General features: G+C 43.5%; 2 protein-coding genes across 2 annotated transcripts in view; both read left to right on the top strand.

Annotated features, from left to right (window-relative positions):
- Positions 1 to 62: 62 nt before the first annotated feature.
- LOC122736224 (60S ribosomal protein L8-like) lies at positions 63 to 4,636 on the top strand. Its single transcript, XM_043978337.1, has 6 exons — positions 63 to 223; positions 558 to 705; positions 1,307 to 1,448; positions 2,173 to 2,391; positions 3,689 to 3,804; positions 4,433 to 4,636. The coding sequence occupies exons 1-6, from the start codon at positions 87 to 89 to the stop codon at positions 4,589 to 4,591; spliced, it is 921 nt and encodes a 306-aa protein (XP_043834272.1). The 5' UTR covers positions 63 to 86; the 3' UTR covers positions 4,592 to 4,636.
- A 3,316-nt stretch (positions 4,637 to 7,952) lies between these two features.
- LOC122735715 (zinc finger protein 239-like) overlaps positions 7,953 to 15,821 on the top strand; it is a 31,338-nt gene continuing 23,469 nt past the window's right edge. Inside the window, exon 1 of the mRNA XM_043977450.1 lies at positions 7,953 to 8,024. The gene's annotated coding sequence lies outside the window, so the exon portion shown is untranslated. The remainder of the gene's footprint in view (positions 8,025 to 15,821) is intronic.

Here is a 15,821-nt window from a genome sequence, read left to right as displayed (position 1 = left end):
GGCGCAGAGAGGAGAGCCGGGGGCGTGTGGACTACATTTTCCAAGATGCATCGTGAAGGGAATCGTGCACTGTGCCGAAGGACTACATGTCCCATGATGCACCACTCCTAAAACTACATCCTGTGAGTCAGCCCCTGCGCCTTTTTCCGGTGAGTTACCTCGCCCCGGAAGATATAGCGCTGTTGGGAGGCCGACTTCCTCTTTCTAGCAAGTCCAGAGCAAGGTAAGACCTATTTCTGTTTCTCTCTGTAGCCTTCAGCCATCCGTATTCAATCGGAGCCTTCTGAGCGCCATCCGCTCTCTGTAAGAGTAGCATTACAATTGGGGGGACTCCCTGTTTCGATCCTTCCTTGGGGTGACTCTTCTCCGGGCTTAGGGAGGTGACGGCGCATAGCCGGAGTAGGCGCCCCCTCCCCTCCCTTTGCAGGATGACATGGCGGCGTCTCCGCCGAATAGCCGAGGACGGCGTTTGGCCCCGTGCGCCTGGTTCTGGGGCCCCTGGGGGAGACGACACGTGGGCTCCACTTCCTCACTGCCCTTTCTTCCTCGCTTCCTAGACCGCTCAAGATGGGCCGGGTGATCCGTGGTCAGAGAAAGGGCGCGGGCTCCGTCTTCCGCGCTCACGTGAAACACAGGAAAGGAGCTGCCAAGCTCCGGGCTGTTGACTTCGCAGAGAGGCATGGCTACATTAAGGGTATCGTAAAGGTGAGGCTGGGGCAGGGATACCACTTGGGAAGTCCTCAGATCCCAGTCCAAAGAGCCCCCGGAAAGAGCAACAGTCCAGCTCTCCATTCCCATGTCCAATTTCTTCCCAACGTCAGGGAGATGGGGATGTTACTTTATAAAGAAAAAGCGGTTGTTCTTTTAACAAGTTTTTATTAAGCGTGTGTTACGTGATAAGTGTTGGAAACATAAAGAAAAACAAAAAGTCTCTGCTCTCGAGAAAGCCAAAATTCTTATGGGGAAATCAGTGTGAAAACAATTATTATACATTAATTGGAAGGTAATTTAAAGTAAAGCACACTAGCAGTTGGCCGGGGCGCTGTGAAAAGCTTTTTGCAGAAGGTGTAAATTTGATTTGAATCTTTCTTTTAAGAAGGCTGGGTCGTGAGGAAGAACATTTAAGGAAAGGGACAGACAGTAAAAAGGAAAACCATGGAGTGGGGAGAATTGAGTGTTGTATTCTACTAACAGCTCGTGGATCACATATTAAGAGGAAAGAAGTGTTAGGACTGTAAAAGTAAATCTTAATCGCTAATAGGTAACTTTGATTGGCAGGGTTTAGTGAATTCTTATGTTCCTTCAGGACATAATCCATGATCCAGGCCGAGGGGCTCCTCTTGCAAAAGTAGCTTTCCGAGATCCTTACAGATTTAAAAAGAGGACAGAGTTGTTCATTGCTGCTGAAGGCATCCATACCGGCCAGTTTGTGTACTGTGGTAAGAAAGGTAAGTTGCAGATTCATATTTTGCTTTATGTTCATTTTAGCCTTGCAGCCATCCCATTAGGATATGATTCACAGGGTTCATATGTCCATTTAAACAAAGCATTTGAGGTGGTCACATAACACTTGTCTAATGTAGGGTTTTAACCCAGGTTTTCCTATCTTTGCCTCTCTACTTGTTTTACAAGTATGTATTGCTGGCAGAGAGTTTTCCTTTTGATTTATCATAAAAGATGAGTTTTGAGGATATTTGGAGAATCTTAAACACGCCAGTGATGAGGTGCTCACCACCTGCTGACACAGCAGAGGCCCTTAATACTTTATAACTGAAAGGAAGCTGAGCTATCTATGAGTATCTAGTTGTACGCATTTCATAAGCTAATGTAGAATTCCTTAACAGGGTGTTTCAAGGTATGCTTTTATTGTGTACTGCCCTTAGCAAGCCTTCCTTGAGAAGGCCCTACTCTCAAACTGTTGGTCTCAGGTTAGACCATTGGGACTCTGAATTAGGAGAATTGAATATAGTCTTTTTGCTGAGGGAGGCTCCAGGAAGTATTTCTTGACTCTCAGGTGAAAATGATTTATCATAGGGATTTGTGTAAGGCTTTCCCCCATTAGACTCCTAAGGTCCTTGAATAAGTCTTTTGTGGGTTTTTTCCCAATCAACAGTACAATGCCTTGCTACATGGGTGCTTTATTGAGTTGAATGTTGATTTCTTTGTCTTTAGCTCAGCTCAACATCGGCAATGTCCTCCCAGTTGGCACTATGCCTGAAGGGACCATTGTGTGCTGTCTTGAAGAAAAGCCTGGGGATCGGGGTAAACTTGCTAGAGCATCTGGAAACTATGCCACCGTGATTTCCCACAATCCAGAAACCAAGAAAACACGGGTGAAGCTACCTTCAGGCTCTAAAAAAGTCATCTCTTCTGCAAACAGAGCTGTTGTTGGTAAGTGACTTCAGTCAAAGTATGTTGGGCAGAGGTACCTAATTGATTGCCATGGAGCCAGATGTAAAGAAACCCAAAGGGTCTTTAAGAATTGTAGAATCACTGTCCACATAAAACTCCTCAACGTGCATTTCTTTAGTTTCTACTTGATTTCCCTAAATGAACTTGGACCTTAAACCTAACTTTTAGCAAAGGACATTATATATGTTATCTCATTTAGTCTTTGAAACTCTTTGGAGGTGCAGGTACTGTTATTTTCATTTTACAGAGAGGAACTGGGCCAAGAGAGGTTCTATAACATCAAAGAACTCTAGGCAAGAGTCACATTTATATAGTATCTTAAGGTTTGCAAAGTGCTAATAACTCCATCTTTTTTTTTTAATCTCATTACCTGTCTTGAACAACTTTATATAAGTCTACAGGACACTTAAAATTCATTGGTAGGCAATGTATCGAGCAAGTGCCTTAGGGGATATTTTAGCCTTTTTTTTTTAGTTCATTAAATGGGATATGGATGAAACTTGGTAACTGGTGCTTACATAAAGGTGAGCAAGCTCTTGCTGTTACAGAATTTTTTTTCTTAAGAATGAGTTTTGGGGTAAAAGGAATCATCCTTAAGGATGCTTCAGAATATATTTGACCCGTTGCTACACAGGTCTCAAAGCTTAATACTGTGTATGCACAAAGATGGTAGTGGTTTGTCAGTAGGAATGAGGTTGTTCATTGTAACCCTGATGTACATCTTTGAGAGTTGAGGTTAAGATATGAAAGAAAAAACTCCCCAGTTAATACAGGCTGGTAAAATGGTTGGTTGAGCAAAGACTAGAATTCACCTCTTCTGATAAAGACCTTATAACATTCAAAACACACATGGCTTTGGAGTGTAGAGTTTTGCAGAGGTCCTGAAATTAGGCTATTGAACCAAGTGACAGAGTCCCAAGGGATCAGTATTGGGGTTTATTTTATTATTTATTAGTCAAGAGAAGTCTCAGGAGAAATAGGGGCTACTTTTAGTCTCAGGGATGTCAGGGTGGTTTACAGGGTCTCTGGAATGGGGAAATGGTCCAAGGCTCTAGGGATATTGTTTTAGGCCAGTGGGGGGAGGGGGACAGAGCTTGAGGAGGAAGAGAACCAAACTAAACTTAAGCAGTCAGTTCATTGGAAAGTCACTTAGAGAGGACTGTTGTAAAGTGCAGTCCGATGGAATCTGAAAATTAGGATCTGTGGGTATCCAGGCAATGCAGAACAGCTTTTCTTTATACATCACCTCACTGGATCCTAAACATTTGTTTCATAGGTGTTGTTGCTGGAGGAGGTCGTATTGATAAACCTATCCTTAAGGCAGGTCGTGCCTACCACAAATACAAGGCCAAGAGAAACTGCTGGCCTCGTGTCAGGGGTGTGGCCATGAACGTGAGTATCTCCTGGGTTTATGGGGTGGGATTCTGAGTCTGTTTCATGTATTATTTATATTAGATGGGAATTTGTGGGCCTGTCTTGATGGTACTTTTACCAGTCTTTTCTGATGTTGGCCATCTATGGGGAGAAGTGAAATTTGAGTCTGCTCTGGATTGAGATTGCTACCCTTTGAAACATGGGTCAGTTAGTTGGACATTTATATGTCTCTGAAATTACTCCTCAGATCTTCAGGAGCAAAGTGAGGATGGGATTGTTGGGAGGGTGGAATTTAACTACAGAACCAAGTATATGTTAATTCTTTTAAAATTTTTTGGTATTTCTGATTTCATATCATTTTCAGATGCATCCCTTACCCTATTCACAAAACCATCCCTTTATAGCAAGGAATAACAAGGAGCCATTCAGTAAAAGTAACTAATATGTTAGAATCTAGCAATACAAAAGCATTCTTTTTCAGAGCTGTGTGTGTCTAGCAACGGTTTACCATTTACATTGAGAATTCAGGTAGAGTGAGGTATCTGTCTATCCCTTTCCCTGAGTTGAGTCAGCAAGGGTTAAAGGGAAGGAATTCATGTTCACTTGCATGCCTGGTGATGTGTGAGACCTGTCTCTTTTCCTATAGCCTGTGGAACATCCCTTCGGAGGAGGTAATCACCAGCATATTGGAAAACCATCCACCATTCGAAGAGATGCCCCAGCTGGACGAAAGGTCGGTCTCATCGCTGCCCGTCGTACTGGTCGCCTCCGTGGCACAAAGACTGTACAGGAGAAGGAAAACTAAAGTACAAAATCCTGACAATAAAAATTATTTTGGAAATTGTATAAATAGAATTATATTTATAACTCACTGGTGCTTGCCTTTGGAATTTGGAACTTCACAATAATGCTGTTGTGAATGCCTCTTGACTTTGAGACTACTAAGTTCTTATACCCCATCAGCAAAAAATTGAGCACATATTCCCTTCTTTCCCCTCCCCATATATGTATTAAAATACTTTGGGGGGGGTGAGGCAATGGGGGTTAAGTGACTTACTTGCCCAGGGTCACACAGCTAGTGTCAAGTGTCTGAGGTCAGATTTGAACTCAGGTCCTCCTGAATCCAGGGCTGGTGCTTTATCCACTGCACCACCTAGATGCCCCTTAAAATAGACATTTGAAGGATTAGCTAAATGTGAAATGTTGAACTAGTCTTACTCCATAGGTGGCAGGGCAACAGTGTAAGGCAAGAAGAAAGATACCAATTAGGAAGCTACCAAAGTAAATCTGGTGAGTGGTAATGCATGCCTGAAAGCCAGAGAAACCACTGAGAATAATGAGGAGCCAGAAGAAAGAATGGACAATACTTGATTGCTTCAGTTAGGCTATAAATGTTCAAAGAAAATACTTTCCATTAAGAGAAGTTAAAGAAAACTTGGAAGTCTAGGAATACTTAGGATGTTGGTTTGGGGGGAAATAATGACATTCCTCTAGGCTGCTTGTCCCAAAGAAGGGGGTTAGGGTGGGATATCAGCCCATTTTGCCTTAACTGCTCTGGGAGACTGGGTCAGGTTAGCTTCTTGCTCTGCTTTGGAGTCGTTTTTGGTACAATGGCTCCAGTAGGATGTGAGGATTCAAGCAAATAATCCCATTTAGCAACTCCAAAGTATAAGGCAATGGTGGTGAATTCAGTGCCACACCTGGAGTCCATTCTTCCTAAATTCAAATGCAGCCTGTCAAGTCTAAAAACATAGACCCAAAAAGTCAAAGGTTAACACAACCATGGTTAACTGAAAATGATCAGAGCTCATGCAGGTCATCACAATCACAGTTAAAAATAAGAAAATAGGGCCTAAGCAAAGAGCTTTATTTTTGGAGGGAGAAAACTAGACAAATGGGGGGCCTCTAGGAGACTCACCTTAGTGTCCCCAAATCTCTTAAGTATAGCAATGCTTGTGCCGTATGCTGTGGCCTTCACAGTGAGGGGTAACAGTAACAATTGGACAAGTTTGATTCTTAGAGTTTCAAGACCAAAACATGAGTCCTATAGATGCTTGCAGGAGCTCAGGGACCACCTGAAGTGGGTTTGGTACAGTTCTGGGATTTTGCTGCAGCAGAGTTCGTCCAGAGGGTGAGCCCAAAGAATTATGCCAAACTTGGCTTGCTGGACCTTAGCTCTGGAGAACGGGTTGTCTACTGATAGTAAAAAGAGGGGGTCTTGGCATGGGGATCCTGACAAGCCTCAGATACTGTCTGTAATTATGCATGTAATTTAATTCTGTTTGCCTCTTTCCTCATCTATAAAATGAGCTGTAGAAGAAAATGGTAAACCAATATCTACCAAGAATGGCAGCAAAGGAGCAGCTAGGTGTGGCCCATGGACAGTGCTGGGCCTGGAGTCAGGAAGGCCCTGGGTTCAAATTTGGTCTCAAAAACTAACCTTAATGACCCTGAGCAAGTCACTACCTCTGAATGGGTTTCCTCAAACTATTGTGATCAAATTTACTGATTTGTAAATTACAAATTTGATTTAATTTGTAAAGCCTCAGCACAATGGCTGGGACAGCAGATACTCCCAAAAAAGGAGCCCGAGAAAGTGAAAACCACAAGCTAGGAGGGTTTGTTTCCCCACTTGCCACTAAGCCTGGGGGTGGCCAAGAGGTGAAAATAGATAGCTGAAAGGGAAAGGGGGTGGTGGTGTTAAAAGTGATCCATCTTTCCACTCACTGTCACGCTTTTAATTAGCCTTTAGATACATAGGGAAAAGTAGAGCATACTAATGGTATGAAAAGTAATATATGATTTATAATTACGTATGATATATGTACACGCAAAATAGAAGGTACCCCTTTCTTACTAGATAAAGGGTGGGAACCACCAGGGGACGCGACCGGAATGAGTACATCTTACACATTGGTCAGCCAGCGCTAAAGGGCAGGAAGGGCGCTGGAGTCTGGCCGGATAGATGAGGTTCGCGCCTAGCTTTCCCTAGTTAATCCCTGCAATAGGCCAGGGATGCTTTCCGGGCAGCCGCAAGTATGTCGCCAGACGCCTTCCCCAGGGGGCACCAGGGTCTCAGCAGAGCCATGCCATAACGGCCGCCCTAAAGCGCACAGTTCGCTTTCCAGTCTCACCCGTCCAAAGAGGCCCCTTCCCTCCATGTCCTCCCTCAAATAGCGGCCCCCGATATTTTTAGGACAAAGCCTGGGGCCGGAGGGGGCGTTGGCCCCAGGCACCTGCTGCCCAGGCCCCGGCGCCCCCTCACCTCGAGTTGCCCAGTTCTATGTTAAAGATCCTATCCACTGAGAAACACTGGTGAGAGGCGCCCTTATGGCACGAACTCCAGTCTCAGCTCTTCTGCCGAGCCCTAATCAGCGGCTACGCGGCCCTTCGGGCACCCGCGCTCGGAGAGGGGGCGTGGCCAACAGGAAAATGATAGGCTATAAACGGGCGCCGTGCGTTAGTTACGCTGTAGGTAGCCATGTCTGTAGGGGGCGGAAGAGATGAAGGCAAGGAACATGAAGGCCGCGTCTGTGGGCGAGAGAGGAAAGCTGGAGCATGTGGGCCGTATCATTGTGGGACAGCAGAGAAGGCAGGGATGTGATGGCTATGTATGTTGGCCAGAGAAAAGAAGTCGGATGCGGCAGCCGGGTGGAAGAGAGAAAGCTGGAGGCGCGAAAGCTTGTGTCTGACGAGTAAAAAGGCGGAAGCGCAGCAGCCATGTTTGTCAGGGGCAGGAGTGTGTGTGTGTGGGGGGGGGGGGGGGGCGCAGACGCGGGGAGGCCATGTTTGTTGGGGGCAAATGAGGGGAAAGAAAGGACTCGCAGCCATCTTTGTAAAGGGAACCGTTGCGGGACGAGGGAAGAGTCGCTGTGATGGCCCTCGTTATTTCCTGACCCAGCCCAGAGATGAGCCAGGGGTCCATGGACTTCCTGAACCTTTTCCCTCCTGTCCGTAGCCGATGTTATTGCTCCACAACATCCTGGAGTGGGAGAGGGAGTGCTACCCAACCGACCCCTTCCTGCCCACCAAAGTTCGAACCCGCCATCCACCGAGTTGCGAGGACCTCCAGCCGTCCTAGAGCGGCCCCGTCGAGGTCTCGGATGGCCTGTCGGGGGCCGGGTCGGGGTCGGGGGGGGGGGGGCCGAGGGGTGTCGGGACGCGCCTCTTCCGGGTGGGCGGTTGCGGAGCTCCGCGGTCTCCGTGTGGGGGTGTCTCTTTTCCTTTCCCTGCGGTGGGTGAGTCCGGGCCCGAGGGAGGTGGGTGAGGAGGGGTGGAGGTTGTATGAGCATCCCATGGTTCCCACTCCCCAGATTCCTCCCTCGGCCCTCCTGGATACGAGGTCATTATCCCCATGATACCGCTCGGCTTCGCACCTCTACGGTGCGCTCAGCTGGCCCCCGACGTCCTGCGTTACTGAGCATCGTTGTGGGCCTTCTTTGGGTCTTAGACCCGACGGTGAACCTGGGGCTGGATTCCAGCTCGTGACTGCACACTCTATGGGCCGTTAATGTTTGTTGGATGGAAGTGGTTGAGATGCCCCCTTCCCCACCAAGTACACTTGCTGAATTGTGGGGCGTGTAGCAGGAGCCCCGAGGAGGAAGGCGAATCCGAGATGACTGGCCCGGGGCAGTATGGTGTGGGGCAGGAGGGCTTCGCCTTTTTGAGTGCCCTACACCACTTGTTGAAGCCTATGAACTCCTTCTCAGGTTAATGTTTTTGAATAATTGAATGAAATGCTAAGTTTCAGTTAAAGATAAGTGAAAATGGAAATATTTATCTTCTGTCCAAGTTCACAGACTCATAGAAATCTGCCCAAGGATTCCGGTCAGAGTCCAAGGACCTCAGATTAAAAACCCCTGCACTACTGTATTTGGAGTCTAGAGAAACCTGGGTATTAATCCCATCTTTGACTTTAGCCAATTTTGTAGTGTGAGTAGAATTTAACATATACTCAGTTGTAAAGTGGGAATAACAAAAGGATCTGTTCAGGAACTTTTTTCAAGTCTGACTTAGATTTAAGTCTAGGTTGGTGGCATATAGTGGTTTTGAAAATTTGAAAAGTATATTAAGCCTTTTGAGCTTCGCTACTAGATTCTGTTCTGCACTTTTTCTTAGATCACACTTGTAATCTCCCTGCTTTAGGGAACTCCCAGTGGAGATCTACAGCTACTCTGCAACTCAGGAATTCCGTGGGGGGGGGGGGGGGTGTTTGATGGATCCCTTAGGTAATCTCTTAAAACCTGTGGACTGGCATCTCAGAGTAATGTTAAAATAAATACATAAGATTATAAAGGAAAACAATTATGTTGAAATAAAGATGTTATTTTCCCCATACAAATTTAAGAACCCTGGCCTAGACCTTACTGCTATTCTCTTTCATTTAGAGCAAGGAGAGATCTTAAGAGTTCTAGGCCAACCACCTAACTTTCCACATAAGGAAATGATCACCCAGAGAACTTAAGGTATTTGTCTACACAGGTTGTTAGAGGTAGAGATAGGGTTTGAATTTAGGCCTTGTGACAAAATTCACTGGTCTTTTTACTGCACCATACACCTTAGATATTGCAGAATAAAGTCTAAGTCTATCTGAAATTCAGATTCAACAAACACTAAATGCCTAATGTGCATGTCACCTCACTGAGAATTGGGGCTTTAAAGAGAAAAAACAATCCCTTCCTCAAGGACACAAATAAAGTGAGGAAAAAAGAAAACTGAGGAAGGAGAGACTAAAGTATAATGAAAATACTTCATAAAACTTTAAAACCGTAAAAGTGAATTATTGTTATTATTGATGAGCTGGCTGAGACTTTGCCTAGATTTAAATTTAAGAATAGGCACAATATGGATAGGAAAAAGTAGGGCATTCCAGGGGAGAAAGCAGCAAGGGTTGAGTGAAAGTGGGAGTAATATGTCTGGGGAAGAAGAAGGATACTTAGGAGACTGGGCTAAATAAGGAATTCACACAGGATAATAAATAGCTCACATTCACATAACACTTGGGGGGGTGGCAATAAGGGTTAAGTGACTTGCCCAGGGTCACATGGCTAGTAAGTATCAAGTGTCTGAGGCCATATTTGAACTCGGGTCCTCCTCAATCCAGGGCCAGTGCTTTATTCACTGTGCCACCTATCTGCCACCCACATAGTACTTTAAGGTTTACAAAATAGTTTCTTTGACCTCTGTTGGGCCCTCATCATAGAAAGACATTCCTCTTATTCTTTTCCATTTCATTTCCTACAAAAGCTACTCCAGATCTTCCTAAAGAATAAGTCTGACCACACCACCACCCTATTCAGTCAATTCTGCTTCTCCCTATTGCTTCCAAGTTCAAATAGAAAATACTCCCACTTTTAAAGCCCTCTATATGCAGGTCCCCTACCTTTCTACTTTTCTCACACATTACTCCCCTTCTATGGCTTCCTTTCCTCCACATCTCCATCTAGTCACTGTGACCTTGCTGTTACTTATACATAATACTGTATCTCTCAATTCATTGCCTTTTCAGTGGCTGAGCCGAGTCTCTGGAACTCTCATCCTCTTTATCTCTGTCCAGGCTTCCTCCTGGTATCAGCTAAAGTCTCACCTTCTGCAAGAAGCCTATCCAAACCCCATTAATACTAGTGCCTTCTCTTATGAGATTATCTCCAGTTTTCCTTGTATATATATCTTGTTTGTACATAGAGATAGCAAGGCTATGTGCTCACACATCTAGCCTTTAGATACTTAGTAGCTTTGTAACCCTGGGCAAGTCATTTAACCTCTCTGCCTGCCTCAGTTTCTTAAACTAAAATGGGGATGATAATAATAGCACCTACCTCCTAGGGTTGTGAGGATCAAATGAAGATTTGCATATAGTAGGTGCTTACTAAGTATTTCTTGATTTGAGTCTTCTCTCTTCAAGCCCCCCACCTGAGCTGAGTAACTCACCTCTTAATTCCCTAAGAAAATGTAGGCTATTTTCCATTAGTTCCCTCCTCTCCTCTATATAGAAACCCTAGGACATAATTTCCTATTCGTGCTCTTTTTTTTTTTTAGTTAGGAATAAAATAATAGGTTTATTGGGGTACAAGAGAAACTGGCCGGGAGGAAGGTTTTGGAGAAACAAAATGCTTTTCCTTCCCGACTAGCTTAGGGAACACCTTTTTTTCTTTTTCTTTTGTTTTCTCAACAAACATTTTATTTTCCATTTACATGTAAGGGTAGTTTTCAACATTCATTTTCATAAGATTTAGAGTTCCAAATTTTTCTCCCTCCCTTTCCTCCCCCCTCCACAAGTTCGAAATCAGGTTATATATGTACAATCCACAAGTGTTCTTTTTATCAGTTCTTTCTATAGGTGTGCATAGTATGCTTCCTCATTCATTCCTTGGGATTGGCTTGGATCATTGCACTGCTGAGAGTAGTTAAGTCATTCACAATTACTCATTGAACAATACTGCAGTCACTATTCACAAGGTCCTCTCAGTTCTGCTCACTTCACTATACATCAATGTTCATTAGCCTGTCAAGGTTTTTCGGGGATCATCCTGTTTGTCATTTCCTGTAGCACAAGTCCATTCCACTACAATCATGTAACACAGCTTTTTCCATTATTCCTCAATTGATGGACATTCCCTTGATTCTCAATTCTTAGCCTCCACCAAGAGTTGCTATAAATATTTTTGTACAATTTTTCCCCCTTTTCTCTTTTTCATGATTACTATTGTTAATTGTTTCCCTTCCCCATGATATTTATTCTATTATTCATCTTCTTTCATCCTATCACTCTTCAAAAGCTATTTGCTTCTGTCTGTCCCCTCCCCCACTCTGCCCTTCCTTCTTTTGCCCCTCTTTATCCCTTTCCCCTCCTATTTCCCTGCAGGGTTATAGAGATTACTCCACCCAGTTGAGTGTGTACATTATTCCCTCCTTGAGCCAATTCTAATGAGATTGAGGTCTTGGAGCCAATTTTGATGAGTATTAGGCTCATTTACTGCCCAGATTAAATACATTACTCCACCCAGTTGGGTGTGTCTATTAGTCCCTCCTTGAGGCAGCTCTGATGAGTTTAAGATCTTTGAGCCTTTTCTGATGAGTGTAAAAATTAATTTACTGCCCTGCTCCTCTCCCATCTCTTCCCCAATTCCATAAGCCTTCTCCTGTTACTTTCATGTAGGATTTCGCTTCTGCCCTTCTCCCTCCCCCCAATGAATTCCCTTCACTCCTCAATTTGGCCCTAAAGATGTTATCATCTAGCTAAGTGACACAGTGGACAAATCATCACCCCTGGACCCAGGGGGATCCCAGCCCAAACCTGGCCTCAGACACAAGACAGTCGCCCCCTATATGACTCCAGGTATGTCCTCCAACTTCAACTTTTTTTTTTTATGGTTCTCTAGGGTCTTGTATTTGAAAGTCAAATTTGTTATTCAGTTCAGGTCTTTTCATCACAAATATCTGAAAGTCTTCTTTTTCATTAAAGTCCCATTTTTTCCACTGAAAGATAAGGCTGAGTTTTGCTGGGTAGATGATTCTTGGTTGTAATCCCATTTCCTTTACCCTTTGGAATATCATATTCCATGCCCTCCGGTCCTTTAATGTAGAAGTTGCTAGATCTTGTGCTATCCTGACTGGGGCTCCACAGTACTTGAATTCTTTCTTTTTGGCAGCTTGCAATATTTTCTCCTTGACCTGAGAGCTCTGGAATTTGGCTATAATAGTCCTAGGAGTTTTCTTTTGGGGATCTCTTTCTGGAGGTGAGGGTGGATTCTTTCAATTTCTATTTTAGTTTCTTCTTCTAGAATTTCAGGGCAATTTTCCCTGAGAATATCTTGGAAGATGGTGTCTAAACTCTTTCCTTGATCATGGTTTTCAGGTAGACCAATAATTTTCAGATTATCTCTCCTGGACCTATTTTCCAGGTCGGCAGTTTTTCCCAGAAGATATTTCACATTGCCCTCTATTTTTTTATTCATTTGGATTTGCTTTATTGTGTCTTGGTTTCTCATAAAGTCACTGGCTTCCATTTGTTCAATCCTAATTCTTAGGCAATTATTTTCATCAGAGAGCTTTTGTACCTCCTTTTCCATTTGGCCAATTTGACTTTTCAAGCTGTTGACTTTTTTCTCATGTCTTTCCTGCATCACCCTCATTTCTCTTTCCATTTTTTCTTCTACCTCTCTAACTTTATCTTCAAAGTCCTTTTTGAGCACCTCTATGGCCTGAGACCAATTCATATTTTTCTTGGAAGCTTTAGATATAGGGGCCCTGATGTTGACATCTTCCTCTGAGGGTGCCCCTTGGTCTTCCTTGTTACTGAAGAAACTTTCTATGGTCCTCACCTTTCTCTGTTGGCTCATCTTGCCTTTCTTTTTGTGTGTGTGTGTGTGTGTTGTTGTTTTTTTAAGTGAGGCAATTGGGGTTAAGTGACTTGCCCAGGGTCACACAGCTAGTAAGTGTTAAGTGTCTGAGGCCAGATTTGAACTCAGGTACTCCTGACTCCAGGGCCGGTGCTCTATCCACTGCGCCACCTAGCTGCCCCTTGCCTTTCTTTTACTAGACTTTTAGCTCCTTAAAGTGGGGCACTGTTTCCAGGCTGCAGTATCCCAAGCTTAAGAAGTCCCAGGTGGTATGATTTAAGGAGAATCAGGTTCTTCCCTCGCCCAGCCTGTTTCCTCGTCCTAGATGACCCCAGACCAATTTGCCAATCAATCAGCTTTGTGTGTTGTGGTTGTTAGCTCCGAGGAGCCTGTGCCCCTCCCCAACCTGGGCCACTTCTACTCGAGCCTACCACCTGGTTCTCAGTAGGGGTGTAAAATCCAAGTTCTGCCTTAGCACCAGCATAGACCCCTGTAGTCTCTCCCCTGCCCAGGGTTCAGCCCACTCATCAGACTGTGAGCTTAGTTCCAGATGACACTGGTGCTTCAACTGATTCAGAGGCTCTGGGGGTCTCCTTCTCTGGTGAGGACTTCCTAAGACTGGATCTGTGTCAGGGTGACTGTGGGGTTGGGCCCAACTCCTGTATCAGCACAGCAGCTCCCTCCTTCTGACCTTCCAAGCTGTTCTTGGTTAGAAGATGATTTCAGCACATTCTTCTGTGAGTTTTGCTGCTCCGGGCATTTTCCTATGACCTTATTTGGATGTTTTTTGGAGCGATCATGTCATGAGTTCGGGAGCTCACTGCCTTTCCTCTGCCATCTTGGCTCCGCCTGCTCTTTTTTTTTTTTTTAAACATTTTATGTTCTAAACGGTCTCCCTCCTTCCCTCCCCACCCTACACTAGAGAAGTTTGATATAGATGTAAAACCATACTATGCATACTTATATTTATTAGTTCCTTCTCTGCAGGTAGATAGCATCTTCTTTCATAGGGTCCTTTGTAGTTGATTTGAGTATAGTACTCAGAATAGTTTTATCATTCACAGTTATTCTTCAAACAATATTGTTACTATATACAATATTCTCTTGGTTCTGCTCATTTCATTCTTCATTATTTCATGCATGTTTCATGTTTTTCTGAAATCAACTAGCTCATCATTTCTTACAGCATAGTATTTCATCCCAATTATATGCCACAACTTGTTTAGCCATTCCCCAAATGAAGGGCATCCCCTCAATTTTCATTTCTTTGCCACCATAAAGGGAGTTGCTATAAATATTTTAGAAGATATGTGTATTTTTGCTTTTTCCTTGATCATCTTGGAAAACAGGCCTAATAGAAGTATTGCTGAGTGAAAGGGTATACACGGTTTTATAATTCTTTGGCATAATTCCAGATTGCTCTCCAAAATGGTTGTATTAGTTCACCGTTCTACTAACAATGTACTAATGTCCCAGTTTTTCCATCTCCCCTCCAACATTTGTCATTTTCCCCTTCTTTCATTTTAGCCACTCTGATAAGTATGAAGATAGTATTTCAGTTTTAATTTGCATTTCTCTAATCATATAGTAAGTGCTTAATAATTGTATATTGATTGACTGACTACTTTCACCTGATTGTTTTCTTCTCTGGATTTTTGTGACAATACTCTTTCTTGGTTCTCCTCTTAATTGACTACTCAGTATTTGTTTTTAATTTTGTTTTTAAAATTCTGAATTTAAACACCAAATAGACTGAGCATTTCCACATAGAAAGTAGAACAGATAATGAGGATTCTATATGACACCACAAATCTAGGACACAGACAGACTGCTTTTCCTTTTAAGTATATAATAAATTCACTTTATTTTCAGAAGCTGTAGTGCTCCTTTCCTCCTGAACTTTTGTTTCCTTCTGTTCATTTTAAAAGATTCAGTGACCCTCCTTTTTTTCCCTTTAATTGCTAGTCTCCCTCTTCCTGCAACTCCCTAATTGAAAACAAAGGAAAACCAAAATCCTTGTAATAAATATGTGTTTATATATATGTGTGTATACACTTATACAAGGAAAACAAATAGAATGGCCTTGTTTTAAAATATACTAATTCTGCACCCTGAGACTATCACCACTCGGTCAGGAGATGGATAGTATACTATCAACAGTTTTCTGGAAGGGCTGGGGGTTGGTCATTTCATTGATCAAATTTCTTAAATCTTTAAATGTTTTTCTTTACTATGTTATCATTATATAAGTAGTTCTGCTAGTTCTTCTCCCTTTACTGCATCATTTCATACAAGTCTGCCCAGTTTTCCCTGAAACCATCTCTCTCATCATTTTTACTGGTAGTACGATTCCACCACATTCATATATTTGTTTCTTCTTCTTTTTTTTTTTTGGCAGGGCAGTGAGGGTTAAGTGACTTGCCCAGTGTCACACAGCTAGTAAGTGTCAAGTATCTGAGGCCAAATTTGAACTCAGATCCTCCAGAATCCAGGGCCAGTGCTTTATCCACTATGCCACCTAGCTGCTCCCCACATTCATATATTTGTTCAACCATTCCCCAGTTATAGACAACCCCTTTATTTATATTTGAGCAGCTAGGTGGTGAAGTTGATGGAGCACTGGGCCTGATGTTAGGAAGACCTGAGACACTAGCTATGAGATCCTGAGCAAGTCACTTTACTTTGTCTGTTTTC

This window comes from Dromiciops gliroides, chromosome 1 (assembly GCF_019393635.1).
Source record: "Dromiciops gliroides isolate mDroGli1 chromosome 1, mDroGli1.pri, whole genome shotgun sequence".
Classification (NCBI taxonomy): Eukaryota; Metazoa; Chordata; class Mammalia; order Microbiotheria; family Microbiotheriidae; genus Dromiciops; species Dromiciops gliroides.
The sequence above is the reverse complement of the archived record's forward strand: the minus strand, read 5'-3'. Positions and strand labels throughout refer to the sequence as shown.

Bases quoted from the DNA above. Each gene is read 5' to 3' on its own strand.
- LOC122736224 (XM_043978337.1), top strand. From the start codon at position 87: ATGTCCCATGATGCACCACTCCTAAAACTACATCCTGTGAGTCAGCCC. The intron at 706-1,306 runs GTGAGGCTGGGG...ATGTTCCTTCAG, and splicing joins ACATTAAGGGTATCGTAAAG to GACATAATCCATGATCCAGG. The intron at 2,392-3,688 runs GTAAGTGACTTC...TTTGTTTCATAG, and splicing joins TGCAAACAGAGCTGTTGTTG to GTGTTGTTGCTGGAGGAGGT.